Source organism: Beta vulgaris, chromosome 6 (genome assembly GCF_026745355.1).
Source record: "Beta vulgaris subsp. vulgaris cultivar EL10 chromosome 6, EL10.2, whole genome shotgun sequence".
Taxonomy (NCBI): Eukaryota; Viridiplantae; Streptophyta; class Magnoliopsida; order Caryophyllales; family Amaranthaceae; genus Beta; species Beta vulgaris.
In genome coordinates, this window is record NC_079207.1 from 25,124,677 (window position 1) to 25,139,419 (window position 14,743).

General features: G+C 34.9%; 3 protein-coding genes across 3 annotated transcripts; 2 read left to right on the top strand and 1 right to left on the bottom strand.

Moving 5' to 3' along the window:
- The first annotated feature begins 7,572 nt into the window (after positions 1-7,572).
- LOC104896391 (uncharacterized) lies at positions 7,573-8,577 on the top strand. Its single transcript, XM_010683138.2, has 3 exons — positions 7,573-7,830; positions 7,927-8,070; positions 8,152-8,577. Exons 1-3 carry the CDS (start codon positions 7,573-7,575, stop codon positions 8,575-8,577), a joined length of 828 nt encoding a protein of 275 aa, XP_010681440.2.
- A 948-nt stretch (positions 8,578-9,525) lies between these two features.
- On the bottom strand, positions 9,526-9,948 carry LOC104896392 (uncharacterized protein At4g04775-like). The gene has a single exon (XM_010683139.1). The coding sequence runs from the start codon at positions 9,946-9,948 to the stop codon at positions 9,526-9,528; it is 423 nt and encodes a 140-aa protein (XP_010681441.1).
- Positions 9,949-11,329: 1,381 nt separating this feature from the next.
- On the top strand, positions 11,330-13,746 carry LOC104896319 (F-box protein At1g10780). The gene is made up of 4 exons (XM_010683055.4): positions 11,330-11,633; positions 12,135-12,901; positions 12,993-13,273; positions 13,378-13,746. Exons 2-4 carry the CDS (start codon positions 12,145-12,147, stop codon positions 13,612-13,614), a joined length of 1,275 nt encoding a protein of 424 aa, XP_010681357.1. The 5' UTR covers positions 11,330-11,633; positions 12,135-12,144; the 3' UTR covers positions 13,615-13,746.
- The last annotated feature ends 997 nt before the right edge of the window (positions 13,747-14,743 follow it).

A 14,743-nucleotide genomic window follows, 5' to 3' on the forward strand; every position in this document is an offset into this window, starting at 1 on the left:
TGCTAGACCAGTGCCGAAGTTTGCCAATCCATTCGTGCCACAGAAGTACAACACATCAAATGAATTTTTCCCTCTGTATTTGTTGTTGTTCTCTTTGCAATTGACAAATGTTTTGCTTCAGTTTGACCCAGCTTGTTGGTGTAGGCAGTAGAATTCGATCACTTGAAGGTGCATATGCACACATGCTTTGTAGGAGTAGTTTGTGCTCATTTTAGTATAACATTGGCAGACCATGTCCTTCAATTTACAAATTCAATTGGATTTCAGCATTTTGTTTGCTTTATCTATTGCTCAAGCCCTCAAAGATGGACGTGTGGTTTTCCAAAACTCGAAAAATTATTTGTTGCAACAATATATGTTGAGCTCATAATGTCACTTGAGCAAAGCTCATATCAAAAAAGGAAGGTCGCGACAGCACACATAAAGTACAAATGTTAGAAAAAGTTAGTTCTGCTGCAACCACAATTCAAGTTGCACTAAAAACTATCTTTAGATGCAACAATAATCTATGTGATGCTTAAAAAAATGGCGATCGAGACAACTAAATTCATATGACGCTATATACATGGCTTTAGAAACAACTAACTACAATTGATGCTAAAAAAATGGCTTTAGATATAACTAAATTCATGTGACGCTAAATACATGGCTTTAGAGACGACTAACAACAGTTGATGCTAGAAGAAAATGGCTTTAGAGACAACTAAAGTCATGTGACGCTAAATAAATGGCTTTAGAGACAACTAACTACAGTTGATGCGAAAAAAAAATGGCTTTAGAGACAATTAAATTCATGTGATGCTAAAAATATGGATATTGAGACAACCAATATTCATATGATGCTAAAAACATGATTTTAGAGGCAACCAACATTCATCTGATGCTGAAATGTATCTTTAGTGGCACCAGAATATACTTGACGCTAAACACCATATAATTTAGGGGCAACCATGTTTATGCGATGCTAAAAGGGGCTTTTAAAGGCAAGTCGGCCAAACAACGTGCCTCTATAACCAATTTTTTTTTGTAGTGACCAACCCTAAAGAAATTTTGAATTCCCTCCTCTATATTTTGATCCACTGTATCCCGATGAGTTTTAAAGAATTCCGTAGTAACCCCAACTAAACCTGGAGAAGCATTAGCTTTCATAGAGAACATATGTTTCTTGATTTCAGACGCACAAGGAATGGAAAGGAGGTGGTTTTTGTTGGTCACAAAGAGAAGGTAACTCCAGTTCATGAAGCAAGTTCATAATATCGTTAGATTCCACCCTAATTACGTCCTCAATATAACATTTTTGGAGAAAGTTAACCAATGAGCGAGCATATCTTGATTATTAGCAATCCAATTGCCTTCATTATCATGAAGAGAGTGATTGTGGTTTTGGGATTTTCTTATTCTCACTTTAGCATAGCAAATTCTTGCTGAAGTATCAACACAACAAAACCACATGTCTTTCATTCTTTGTTTCCAATAAGTAAAATCTAAATCCGCTTCTTTCATGAGCCCATTATTAACAAGGATATAGGAAGAAGCTTGTTGTAAATTAGAAAATTCTCCAATTTGTTCCAGGGAAGAGGTAATATTTTTCAGTCTATAACATTAGATTTATTATGATGAATACACCACTTCTGAGGTTTTTGACGAACTTTAGATTGTTTTATTGCTAGGATGAAACTAGGATTTCCAATAACATACTCACTCAAAACTTGTTGAATTAAGACCTTTACTTCATTAAGCATCAAACACCGATTTTCAAGTTGGTAAGATCTCTTGTTTGTAGAAGCACTATTATTAGAAAATAATAGCCCCATGACCTGAACAAGTGATACGAAGATTTGTAATGAGACTAAAAGGAAAGTTTACTAGCCAAGTGTTAAACATGTAACCTCTATCCAGCCTCCCAAAAATGGTATGAGGGAAAAGTCTTTTATTTATCCATGTGAAGTGAGAGCTTGTAAAGGGAATATCTAGAAGGGAAGCATCAATTTTGAGGTTATTAAATGCTTGCCAACCTTTAATAGTAGAAGAACCCCCAGCTTATCATCAAAATTGTCTAATTGATCAAAGCCCCCTATATATGATTAGAAAACATTCTATATTTGAAAAAATAGAAACAAGGTGATCCATAAAACTTGCCTATGGTGATAACGAGGCGCCCATAAACAAAAATAACATACCATTCCAAATCCGAACCATCCTTAATCTTACAAACTACAATGTTGTTAGTAACTAGAATACAAGAGATATCTAAATTACTCCAACTAAACACAGTTAAACCCCCTTTAGCACCTATTGCATCACGACCACACACAAAAGTAGGGGGAGCCTTAAACCTACAACTTGATAATACATCATCTACATTCATCTTAGTTTCACTAAGAAACAAAAAAAGAGCATGGTTTATAGTTAGGAGCCAGTTTACGTAAGGAACTTTAGGGGTATCTGGCTCATTTAAACCCCTACAATTCCAAGAGACAATATTCATGGGCCCTTGGTCGTACATGGCCAGCTAACTCACCAGGTGGGATAGAGTTAATATCAAAAAGCAGTGAGCATCACAATCCATGCCCATGGATGAATATTCTGAATCAGACGAAGTTGTCGACATCAGTTCCATCACTTTCAGCTTCTTAGAATTACCCAAGGAGTCCTCCAACTCCTGGTTCAATCTTCTCCTCACAGAAGATATCTCAAAATTTAAATTAGGCTCCACCCCCAAGTCTGTTGCCAGTTGCACATCAGTAATTGCCTTAGGAAGCAAAAGAGTCACACCATCCAACTTTTTCCCCTTATTAAACGCACCCTTAACTTCCTAGTTTTGCAGTTGAAGCCTGTGCTTTTTCCTGAACCAGTCACTGTAGATAGCATCTGGGAAGGGTGAGGGGAGGGGTGAATTACCAGCAGAGATACTTTTATGTAGCTGATACTTGAGAACTCTCTTCTCCCCCTATGTTACAACATTTTGAGATGGAAAAATATTCAATTCCTTAGTAGTATTGACAGTAGTGTTAACAAGAGTATTGAGAGAAGTGTTTGGAGGGTCATGTTCAGGATTATCATTTATTGGGAAAGTTGTTTTGTGGAGAATTGAACGGGGACAAAGGTTGAGAAGTATTTCTAGTTCAGGGTGAACTTTAGCTTGATTGTTAGGATTTTGTAGAAGCCTTCGAAGCATTAAATGACTAAAAAAAGAAAGTTCTAGGAGTAATTGCAGGGGCAACCACTTCAAGAATTGATCTTGGGGAGATGGGTGAGGTAGGAGGGAGATAATTTGTGACTTGTCATTAAGCAGACCTGTTGGATGTGAAAGAGAAGTGATAGTATTTTGGGAGAGTAAGATAAGCATGTTATTGTTCTCAGCTCTTTGCTGAGCCCATTCATATATGCCTAGGGTTTCAAATAAGGTATGTCTAGGGTTTGTTTGTCCAGCATTAAAAGACTCTCTAACTTTGAAATTAGGGTTTAAAGAGGAGAAACGTGGTAAAGGATGAACTATAAGGATGGTGTATGCAGACTGATTCCCAGCAGACACTACTACAAAAAAGGGCAAAGATAACTGTTAAATAAGGCTTTACAGAATAGTTTTGAGGTGTTATTCAAGTTAATGTAATGTAAAGTAAACATAACACCTAACAAAAGTGTTATGTTTGCCAGAGAAAACATAACAATTATTTATAATACATGTTATGCCATTAGATAACACATTTTATAAATAAGTGTTATGTTTGCTATTTATATATAACACTTATCTTGAATAACTGTTATGTTTTCCTATAATATATATAACATATAACCTATAAATGTTATCTATTATATTTTTTAAAAAATAATGAAATTATCATTTCACACATATATTATTGGTCGTAGGCAGCACGCAGACATTGACAGTACAATACATGTATCTGTTGTATAATTAATACTCAACCCATAAGATCTTAACCAATATAAATTGAATTGATATTCCAAAATTCTTTATATTACAATATAATTCAACTAATATTCATAAATCTAAACTTCTAAAAAAAACTACTATATATACATATCAATATTAAATCTAAATCATAAACAAGATCAAATCTATCCTATATATAGCCACTTCCACATGATATCAATATCCAAATTAAAAAATATAATGTATGTCCAAAAGTGGATTAAGGTTAAAAAAATTAGGCGGAAAATTATAACTCATTCATCAATTGTGCTTCGTGTTGATCTCCGACATATGTAATCCACAACTCCCTGAGTTCATCAATTTTCTCCTGAGAATAGTTTGGACCAAATCCTTGATAATACTACAATAAAGGTAATTACAAAATAAGTACTCATATACAAAAACCTGAAAAGTAATTAAACTTTATAATTAATTATGCACAAATTAATTTATCATAATTGTGGCAAGATCATTCAGATATAAAATAATAATAAAGTATTTTCAACCAATTTATCCAAATTTCTCTTCATATCTCTAATATGATATAGATACAAATCTACAGTCTAAAAGATTCGTAATCATATAGAAATTAGAAAAAGCCAAATTATAACTAATGTTCAAGTACCTTATCAGGAATAACTAGTCGCCTCAACTGTACCGTCTCAAGCATGTAGCGACACACATAATATCCACAGTCTAGAGTACCAAGCGGTTGACGAGGGCATTATACACAAGAAATCACAAATACTTTAATATAGATAATGAAAAATATTTTTGTGTTATCAAAATAATGAAATGAAAGTCAGATTCCTCTACTTGATTCCATCTAATTTCGGGATTCTTTCTGATCTTCTTGATATCTTTTCGATGGTACGTGCTAAATTTGATAATTCCCCTATGTGTTCATAACAAGTTTAGGCAAATAATAAAATAGTATATATAATAATAAAATATTAAATAGTCATTCAAGACTTATTCATTGATGATCTTTTTAGCAAATGGTCGAACTTCATTTTCTACTCCTGCTGGATCTAACCAATACACCAATCCGTTCCAAGGACTAATAACAGCTAACATCCAATGTTTACTATATAATTGAATAAGTTAAGATGAAGAAAACAAAATCATTATAAATTTAAATAACACCATAACTTTTGTACTCAAATAATAATTCATATAGACTAAACACAACACTTACTTCTCATTATATGGTGCAAAAAAGAGTTGATTGATCTTTTTGCCATCATTAGATGCAAAGATACAAGCCAAATAATCAGATCGTGGATCTCCTTCTTCTGTTGTCGTTGGTGTCAAAGGACTTAGAACATTGGTGTCACAAAATACATATACTCCTGAAATCCCTTCTTTATAACAAACTTCACTCAAGTACCTAGAAAAACTTGTAGGTGTTATTTTAGAAAATATCAAAGTATCCAAAAACATAAAATCACTAGTTTGAAAAGGGCTACAAAATTTACTCACTTCATGAATATGGACATGAGAGTTGATCCAATCTCCTTTTGGAAGCACCAATCGAGCATATCCTCATAATCGATGGCAACATCATGTTCATTATAAAATAATTTTGCCGGAATTCTAATGGAAATAGTTTCTTGCCTCTTTTTCATTCCTAAAGCTTGAACCTTAAAAGCTCGCACCAAACTACTAGTCAACTTATCTTGATCTTTTGCAGTGATCGAGTACTTTTGAATGGATGATGATTGTGATGATGTTGTTCCAGGAGATGGTGCAGCCAACTGTGCTTGTGTATCATCCTTGACAAAATCCATGCAAGATATAATACTTGTTTATGTATACGAAAATTATATGAATAAGATTTGTGCAATAGAAGAAAAAAAATTATTATATACCTTCTTGAATGGAAGAATCAAATGGTTGGCCAAAGAATAAAGCGTCCTTAGCTTGGAATACATACTGAAATTCCTCAGTAGGGCATGGTAAAAGTGCACGAGGCTCAACAACCTTAATAATGGCAACACGACGTTGAGTACTCGACGGGATGCTATGATGAACATGTAGAACCTCTGTTGAGCTTGGTATGTACACTTTACCATTAGCAACAACCTTGAGCTCATTGTCACATTCAATCGCCAAGCAACAATCACTCTCACCCTATTTTTAAAAATAACATTAAAGAATACATTGGAATAATTTGAAAAATTCTTTATTTCATCAATATTTATTCAACAACACATCAAAAGGTATCTTACTTATCTCCCAAAAGTAAACATTGGAATAATTAGAATACAATTGGAATTTATATAATAGTACATAATACCTCGGGGAAGGAGTTTTCATCTACATCCGTTGTACGAGGTTCGGGGACTGTCGAAGAAGAAACTTGATGCATCTTACTTGTCTCCGGCCACAATACATGGTAGGGCTCAATATCATATGCTCTTGTTCATTATGAGGTTCAAGTTCCCGTTGAATTGGATTGTGATCTGATGAAATGTTGGTATGTGCCTCTAGTTGGAGTTGAAATTGTTGAACACCTAGGTTATCAAACTACCTAATTGAGAAGCATTAGACTCTTTATTATTAGAAACACCAATTTGTCCACCATTACACCCATGCCCATCAGAAAGACCCAATTCACCACCGATATTACCATCGCTCCAATTTGCTTTGAATTGACTCATTTGTTGACTCATCTGCTCTGGGCTAATCTGACAACATGTTGTAAGGAAGGACATAACAAAATTTTGAGTGTTTCTCATTTCTCCCAACTCTGATCTTAAATTTTTTATTTCCACCTTCATTTAGCTAGTGGTTGTGGCCGGTTAAATCCAAAATAATCTGTGTTTGTCACACCTAAACCAACACCCCTAACACAACCACCATGCTCGGGTTTCTCAATTGCTTTTGACAAAATATCATCTCGACCTTCTGCAACAATTTCTCCTTTACTCTGTTGTGCCTCCAAAGATTGCTAGCACCAAGAACAATTTTATATATCAAAGTTAGTATAATTAATATTATTACAATTACAATAATCTAACTTATAAAATGTGCAAAAAGTTTCGTACAATTGATTCAGCAATTTTTAAATCATTAGGATTCTTAAATATCATTGTTCCATCTTTGATATCAGAATGAGCTCTAAGCCAGGTCAAATGTCGAGGAACTATAGGCACATTTATCCCTCTTTTCTCAAGGTCCTTTGCCTAAAAAGTCACAAATTCGTAAGAAAACATAGTTTAGAAAAATTAGAGTTCAAAGTTAATTGCACCAGGTTGATTGAAACTTTCAATCTCTTCCTCAAAATGTTGATACCCTAGTCGTCCTCCAAGATAGCTTGATTTTCTATTATCCTTCACTTTTTTCCGATTTTTTTCACTTAATTCCTGCATAAATAATGATATAATTCAAAATAAGTAACATTCCTATATATCTGGTTATAAATAAAGTTTGTAGGAATTGAAACCTTAAACTTAGGATCTATTGATGTTTTAAGAAATTCAGATTTGGAGTACGGGAAGGTGTGGGATTATGCTGCAGCCATTAGAAAATACAATCCAGGGAGCACAACAATTGTGAAAGTTAAAGGTATTAACACTCCTCCTCCTTTGTTCCAGAGGTTATACATATGCCTCCAAGCTTGCAAGGAGGGATTCATGACAGGATGTAGGCCAATCTTGGGTGTTGATGGGGCTCACTTGAAAGGAGCATACCTTGGTATTTTACTCACAGCTGTAGGGAAAGATAGGAACAATAACATCTTCCCTGTGGCTTGGGCTGTTGTGGAGACTGAAAGCTCAGAGACATGGTGTTGGTTCTTGGAGCTGGTGAGACAAGATGTTGCATCTGTTGCTGATGTTGTGACCTGGGTACATGAGAAGGATGAACTAACATACATGTCAGATAGACAAAAGGTATTATTTTTGTTAGCTTGGTTTTGTCACTTCAAATTAAACTCTAAATATGTTAGATGAATCTCTTATTTTGTTTGCTTCACATGTACTAAATAGGGATTATTGGATGCATTCAGTACAGTAATGCCTAATGTTGATACTAGGTATTGCTGTAGACACATTTGGAGCCATTTCAAAAATAAGTTTCCAGGAATTGTTTACAGGGAGCATTTTTGGATGGCTGTTAGATCTTCAACAAGGGTATAAGACTCACCTCATTCATTAAACTGCTATGATACTTTTAACTATTCTGACACTAATGTGATTTTTTTTATTTTGCAGCACCATTTCAATATGCACATGGAAAAAATCAAAGCCATAAATGTTGAAGCATTCAATTATCTGGAGAAAATCCCCACTTGTCATTGGTCTAGACATGCCTTTAGCACCTCATCTAAGTATGATATGTTGTTAAATAATTGCTGTGAAAGTTTTAACAACGTACTTAGAGAGGTTAGGTCTAAACCCATCCTTCAATTAATGGAGTGGATTAGAAGGTATGTCATGTCTAGGAGTTGTGCAAAGAGGGAAGGGTTGAAGAAATTCATTGGTCTAATTATGCCCTCTGCTGTTAAAATGGTTAATAAGGGGCTAGAACAAGTAACAGATGTGAGGTTAAGTCAAGCTGATTTACATGAATTTGAGGTTGATCATGAGGATGATACTTATGTAGTGAACTTAGACAAAAGTGAAATGCAGTTGCAATAGGTGGTCACTTATGGAAATACCTTGTTGGCATGCTTTGGCTTGTATTCAAAAGAGAAGACTTGACTATAGGGACTTCATCCACCCTGCATATCATGTCAGTACATATAGCAAAGCATATACCCCTTCTTTATTTTGGAGCTATGCCAGGTCATACTCAATGGGAGGTGACACCACACCATAGGCCACTACCACCATCTCACAGAAACATGCCTGGTAGGCCTAGCAAGCACAAGAGGAAGAAGGAACTAATTGGGGAACATACAGGAGGAGTTGCAACATGTAAAAAGAGCCAAAAAGCAGAATAGGTGCAGCAGGTGTGGTGGACTTAGCCATTACAAGACTAAATGTTCAAACCCTCCACTTCAACCATCTGAAAGCTTAAAAGGTCGGAGACCTAAGAGTGTTGTTCAAGGTAATGGTGCCCATGGTGTTAGTATTTCTGCTGCCACTAATGGAAACAAAAAAAAAAGCAGCTGCAACAAAGAGCAAAGGAAAGACTCGGGTTGCCACTAAGAAGAAGACAAAAACTATAAAGAGCAAGGGAACCAACAGTGACACAATGAGTCAACAGGTCCAAACTTCACAACATTCCACAACATCTTCTGCTCCCCAGCCAATGAGCCAGGCTTAGAGTGTCCAAATTTTATAAGGGTGTGTGTTCCCCTTTTTTGTGTATTTTGTCAGCCTATTTTGGATGCTGGTCCTTATGGAAGGACATTAGTTTTGTATTTTTTGGAACTTAAGTTTATGTATGTTTTATGGTTATCAATGATAATATCAAACTTTCTTGCAAATTGATTTATCTAGTGAAGAATCAAATTGTAAGCCATAAAACATACTTCATAATCATAAGGTGGCTTTAACATTACAACTTATAATGCCAACAATCCAATAACAACAAACAACAAACATCCTACCACCACCTAAATTCATAGTCCTACAATTTACCTATCCAAAGAGTTTCACAAAAATGAAACTCACTACAACAGAAACAACAACAATACACACTCCCACAATAGATATCCTTGCTTGTTCCTTCACAACCACTGTAGAAGTCTTAGGGATCCTAACTAATTTTTTCATCAATATCTGCACCTCCTCAGCTAGCCTGCACTTCTCATGTGCAACAGAATTCAGCTTCATTGTCAGGATATGATTGTCAGTAGCATGCCTGTGTTTTTCAGCTATAAGAATATTAGTGATATCTCCTTGCCAATCCAGTATCTCCTCGTCAACCCATTCAAAGGTATTGCAGCCCCTTTGTTCAGTTTCGTGGTTGTAGAACTTGCAAGCAATGAACTTTCTTCCAGGATTTTCATGTGTCCATGAAGTCCTTCTTGCAACCGGTATTCCGCACCCACAATTCACCATTGTTGCTGCAAAATTAGTGCATTATTGGAGAGGTAAAAAAAATTGCAAGAAACCCTAACTTACACATATGAATTGCACAATTGACAGAGAAATAAAATAGATGGAATCAAACCTTGAAGAATTTCTCTGCAAAATTTCTCGAATTTACAAGAATTTATGAGTTTCCCCAAGAGAGAGAAAGAGAGAAATAGATGGAATCAGTTTCTAAAAGATGAGGGAGGGAAAAGGGTTTCCAAGTGAATAAAATTGGAGGGAAATGGGACTTAATTGGGTTAAGTAAGAAGTCAACGCCGGAAAACATGAGTCAACATCGGAATGACATCATGTGGTTGTTTTTGACAAAAAAAAATTTGTTTACGGTTGTTCTTGGCAACAAAAAAATGAAAAGGTTGTTTATGACAAAATCTTCCTTTTAAAAAGTTGTTTCTGACAAATTTCTCTTATTTTAAATATATGAAATTTTTCTCAAAAAGCTCTCACATGAAAGAAAAAAGTGTTTCATCTATTTCAAAACAAGAGAAGTATATATCTCTTGTTCGTATGAGTTAAATTATTTTTTTAAATACTATGATATGCCATGAGCCAGTCATCTTAAGTAATTTTAATTTACTTAAGTCATGCTTCTATGAAAAGTAAAGAATTACAAAAAAGGAGAAATGATTTTTATATCAAGTGTCACTATTTAAGTTGAATTTGTAATCATGATCATTTCTATTAAAGAGTTAAGGATCGGACGTGCTTTTATGATATTTCGTGGAGCAAGAAACATCTTGATTTTTACGATAAATGTCTAAATTAGAACTGTTCTAAACATATATGAAAATTTTGGATAATTAGAAATTCATAGGAATTTTGAGATCCTACAAAATGGAGGAAGTTACTAATCTAAGTTCCCTTAGGTAAGTGAAAATTCCTCCATTGTCAACCAAACAATTTAACTAATTTCCTATAAATTTAATTAAGTAATTTATTCTGTATGAATTGCAATATCATGAAAATTTTGACTTATCATGTAAATCAAACGACCAACCAAAAATAAGTAGTTTCTTCATCTTCAAGTCAACATTTTCCATACCCAAAATTCAATATCTATTTCCGTCCGACCTAAATGCCTAAAAAGAAATATTGCGATTCATATTTTGGTAAAATGGTTGGGCTAAACTAAACCCAACCTAGCCACTCCAATTATGTGACCAGTTTGAGACATAGAAAAACCACAGGGCTCCAACCTCTTTTTCCAATGTTCTTTTAAAACAACCAAAAATTCAAAAAAATTTGAAGTTTGAACCCAAACCACATTATTTTGCATTTCCGCTCTCCCGTTGGAGATTTCATCTCATTTAAAAAATTCCCCCTTGGTCCTCACTCACACTCCAAGACTGTGTCACTCACTTGTCAGTGAATCAATAAAATTAACAGAACTACAAAATAAAAAAAAGTTTTATACAATTCAGTAGTACTCGTAGAAAAAAGAAGAAGTAATATCTAGTTGTTGTTTTGAAATTTGAAAAAATCCCTCTCTCCCTCTTCTCTTTCTCTTATACCCGCGCTCCTTTCCTCCATAAACCTCCTCCTTCCTCATTTCTTCATTTCTCTCTCCTCTTTTTTCAATCCCATTTTTGCTTCTCTTTCTCTCTCCTCTTTTCACTCAATCTGGGAAGGACCCAGATCTAATTTTTGCTTATGTAAGCTCTTTTCCTATCTACTTTTCTGGGTTCTATTTGATTTTAGTTGAGAATTCTAGCAGCTTATTTGAATTCAATTTTTTAGATTTGTTTTGAATATGGGTCGTATTGAGCTTATAATTTGAATGTTTGAACTGGAAATCAGAAATATGTTTAATTGAACTGGGTTTAATTATTGGGTTTTATGTAATTGAGCTGTCGAAAATCAAAATGTTTGGTTTTAATGCAATTATTTTGCTTTACTTCAATTGCGATTGTTGTTTTTGGAGTTAATTTCAGCTGCTACTTTCATGAATAATTAATCCTTGTTTGATTCCAAAGTTTTTCGCTTTTGCCTGAGAAATTTCTGTGTTTTGCATTTAGTTAGTGTTCAAATAGTTTCTAAATTTGCCCATATGATTTCTGTGTGTTGTTGTTTAATTGGTCATTTTAGGGGAATTTAATGTTCCAGTCTGTTTCGAATCGTTTCGCTCACTAACTGTTTGTTAAATCTTCTCACAGAAGAAGATAAATGGAGTCCTTGCCCGATGCCATTGTTCAATACATATTATCTAACCTTAACAATGCCAAAGATGTGGCATCTTGTATTTCAGTCTCAAAGAGATGGAAAGATTCAATGCCATATATCAGAAGCCTTTACTTTCCTCGAAACATTTTTGATACTTCCTTGATTAGAGATAGTAGTAATATTAGTCATGATGAAATCATAATGAAGATTGTATCAATGGTAGTTGAATTAGAGGAGCTTATTGTATACTGTCCGTTCTCCGGTTCTGGGCTCGAGTCGTGGCTCTCTATAGCTAACAAGTCACTTAGACACCTTGAGCTAAGGATGGACAGCCTATCCGAGCAGGAAACATGGTGGGAGAACTCAATTAATAAAATTGATTGTATTGGTGTTGTAAAAAACCTCGAGTCTTTAAAGTTGTGGGGTGTGTTAATGCCCCAATCCCCAAAGTGGGAGACTTTCCATAATCTTCGGAATCTTGAAATTGTTGGGGCAAGAATGGAGGATCATACATTGGTAGATGCACTTCGATTGTGTCCTAATTTGAATCGTTTGTTGCTCCTTGGTTGCGAGGGAGTAAGGTCGGTTTCAATTAATTTGAAAGAGTTGGAGGAGTGTAAATTGGACTTTTATGGAGCTGGGAATAATTCTCTTTCAATTTCTTGTCCAAAGCTGACAACCCTCGAAATTCAAGGGTGTGGGTGGATGAGGGTTCGGGAGACTGATCGTCTTCGGAATCTTTCCATTTCCAACAGTGGAGGTAATTTTCTGTCATGATCCTTATTTGCATTAGAGGGTTTTCGAATTTTCTTGAAGTGACTGACTCTAAAACATTTGTGTACATTACATAGGAAAAGTTTACTTGGTTGATTTCGGAAAGCTTGGTGCACTTGAATCCTTATCTTTGAGGGGAGTTCAGTGGTGTTGGGATGCCATTAGCAAAATGCTTCAATGGGCTTCTGAAGTGAAGCATCTATTCATGAAGGTCGAATTTACAGGGGACTTTGAAAACCTTTTACCCTTTCCTGAGATAGATTTTGTAGAGTTCTTTAACGCCCATCCGAAACTCCAAAAGTTTGATATTCATGGAGCTATGTTTGCTGCACTTTGTCAGAAAAATAGCTTGAAAAATGTGAGTGAATTAAGATAAACTTAGTGCCAAATATATATGCGTTGGTTGGTCTTGGGTGTTTCATAGTCTTACTTGAGGTGCCGCCTGTCTTTTCTTGATTGCAGGTTGATTCGAGTTTTTCTATCCCATGTTTGGAAGAGGTTATACTTACTGTAAGATCACCATTGAATGCTGAGCAGAAAATGAGTACTCTTGAGTCATTTGTTAAGTATGCGGGAAACCTTAAGAAGATGGCAATAAAGATTCTTCAAATGAAGAGTAGTCATAGCAGCACGGATGATTTTTTTGCAGAGGTTTGTAGGTTTAGTTACATGAATCGAAAAATTGTTCGAATTGAATAACAAGGTAGAAGCATATTCCCATTTACGTGGTTTTCCCACATTGTTTGTTGTATCAATTTCTCATCATTTTTAACTGATAATTGTATCAATTTCTCATCATATAAACTGATAATTGTATCAATCTTTTCCAAATTGATCCACATTTTGTTTGGTATTCAAGCATTGACAGAGCTCTATTATGACTAGAACAATAATTGGTAAAAGTTACTTTCTTTTGAGGTTTGGTAAAAGTTACTTAGACATGGGTACCTTTGGTAGTTTGGTGTCGAAACACTGAGGAGAGTTCTTTGATGGCTACACAAGAATTTGTAAGAGTTACTTTGGCAACCTTCTTGTACATTTCAGTTCTTTCACAAGTATTTCTGATGAGAATTTGACCCAGGCTCAGGCAAAACATCAACAAAGCAAACTTGACAAATGAAAATATTACTCCTAATCCAAATTTGTTTAACAAAGAAAAAGGTCGGATTCTCATTTCCACTGTCTGCACTAGCATCTCTACATTGAACATTCAGAATTATAGTGAAATTCAAAACTAAACGACTGCTAATATATTGCTTAGGTGAGGGTTCATACTTCATACTTCATAGAATGATAGAATAGAATAGAGTGGGCAATAGTTGGCTATTGTAGGAAGAAATGCCTCAAGTCAAGATAATTGAAACTATTACCCCTTGTGGATTGAATTAATTTACAAAATCAAACTTATAGTGAGGAAAGTAATTTTATGCTTCTCTTTGAGTCAAAAGCTTTTTTTTTTTTAATTAGGAAAGATAATTGGTCTGAAGACCAACCTAGGCTCAGAGACTTGGTACAAGGCTAATCAACTCAGAATTAAATGCCCAACATATTGTTGGGTGAGGATTCGAACCCTGAGCAATGCTCTAGAATTCGGGGTGGTACTCCATTGAGCTACCACCTCTCCTTGAGTCAAAAGCTTATGTATATAAGGGTTAAGGAGCCTACATTTAATGTATTTCAAATCTCGTCTTTTATATTCTTGTTGATCGAGTATAATCGTAAATGGTAACAAAACTTGCTTAACGTATATCAAACTAAATAGTCACGTTACAATCTATAACAAAATTTTGGAAAAGCAAAATTTCATACCTAGTTGGCTAAATCCAAT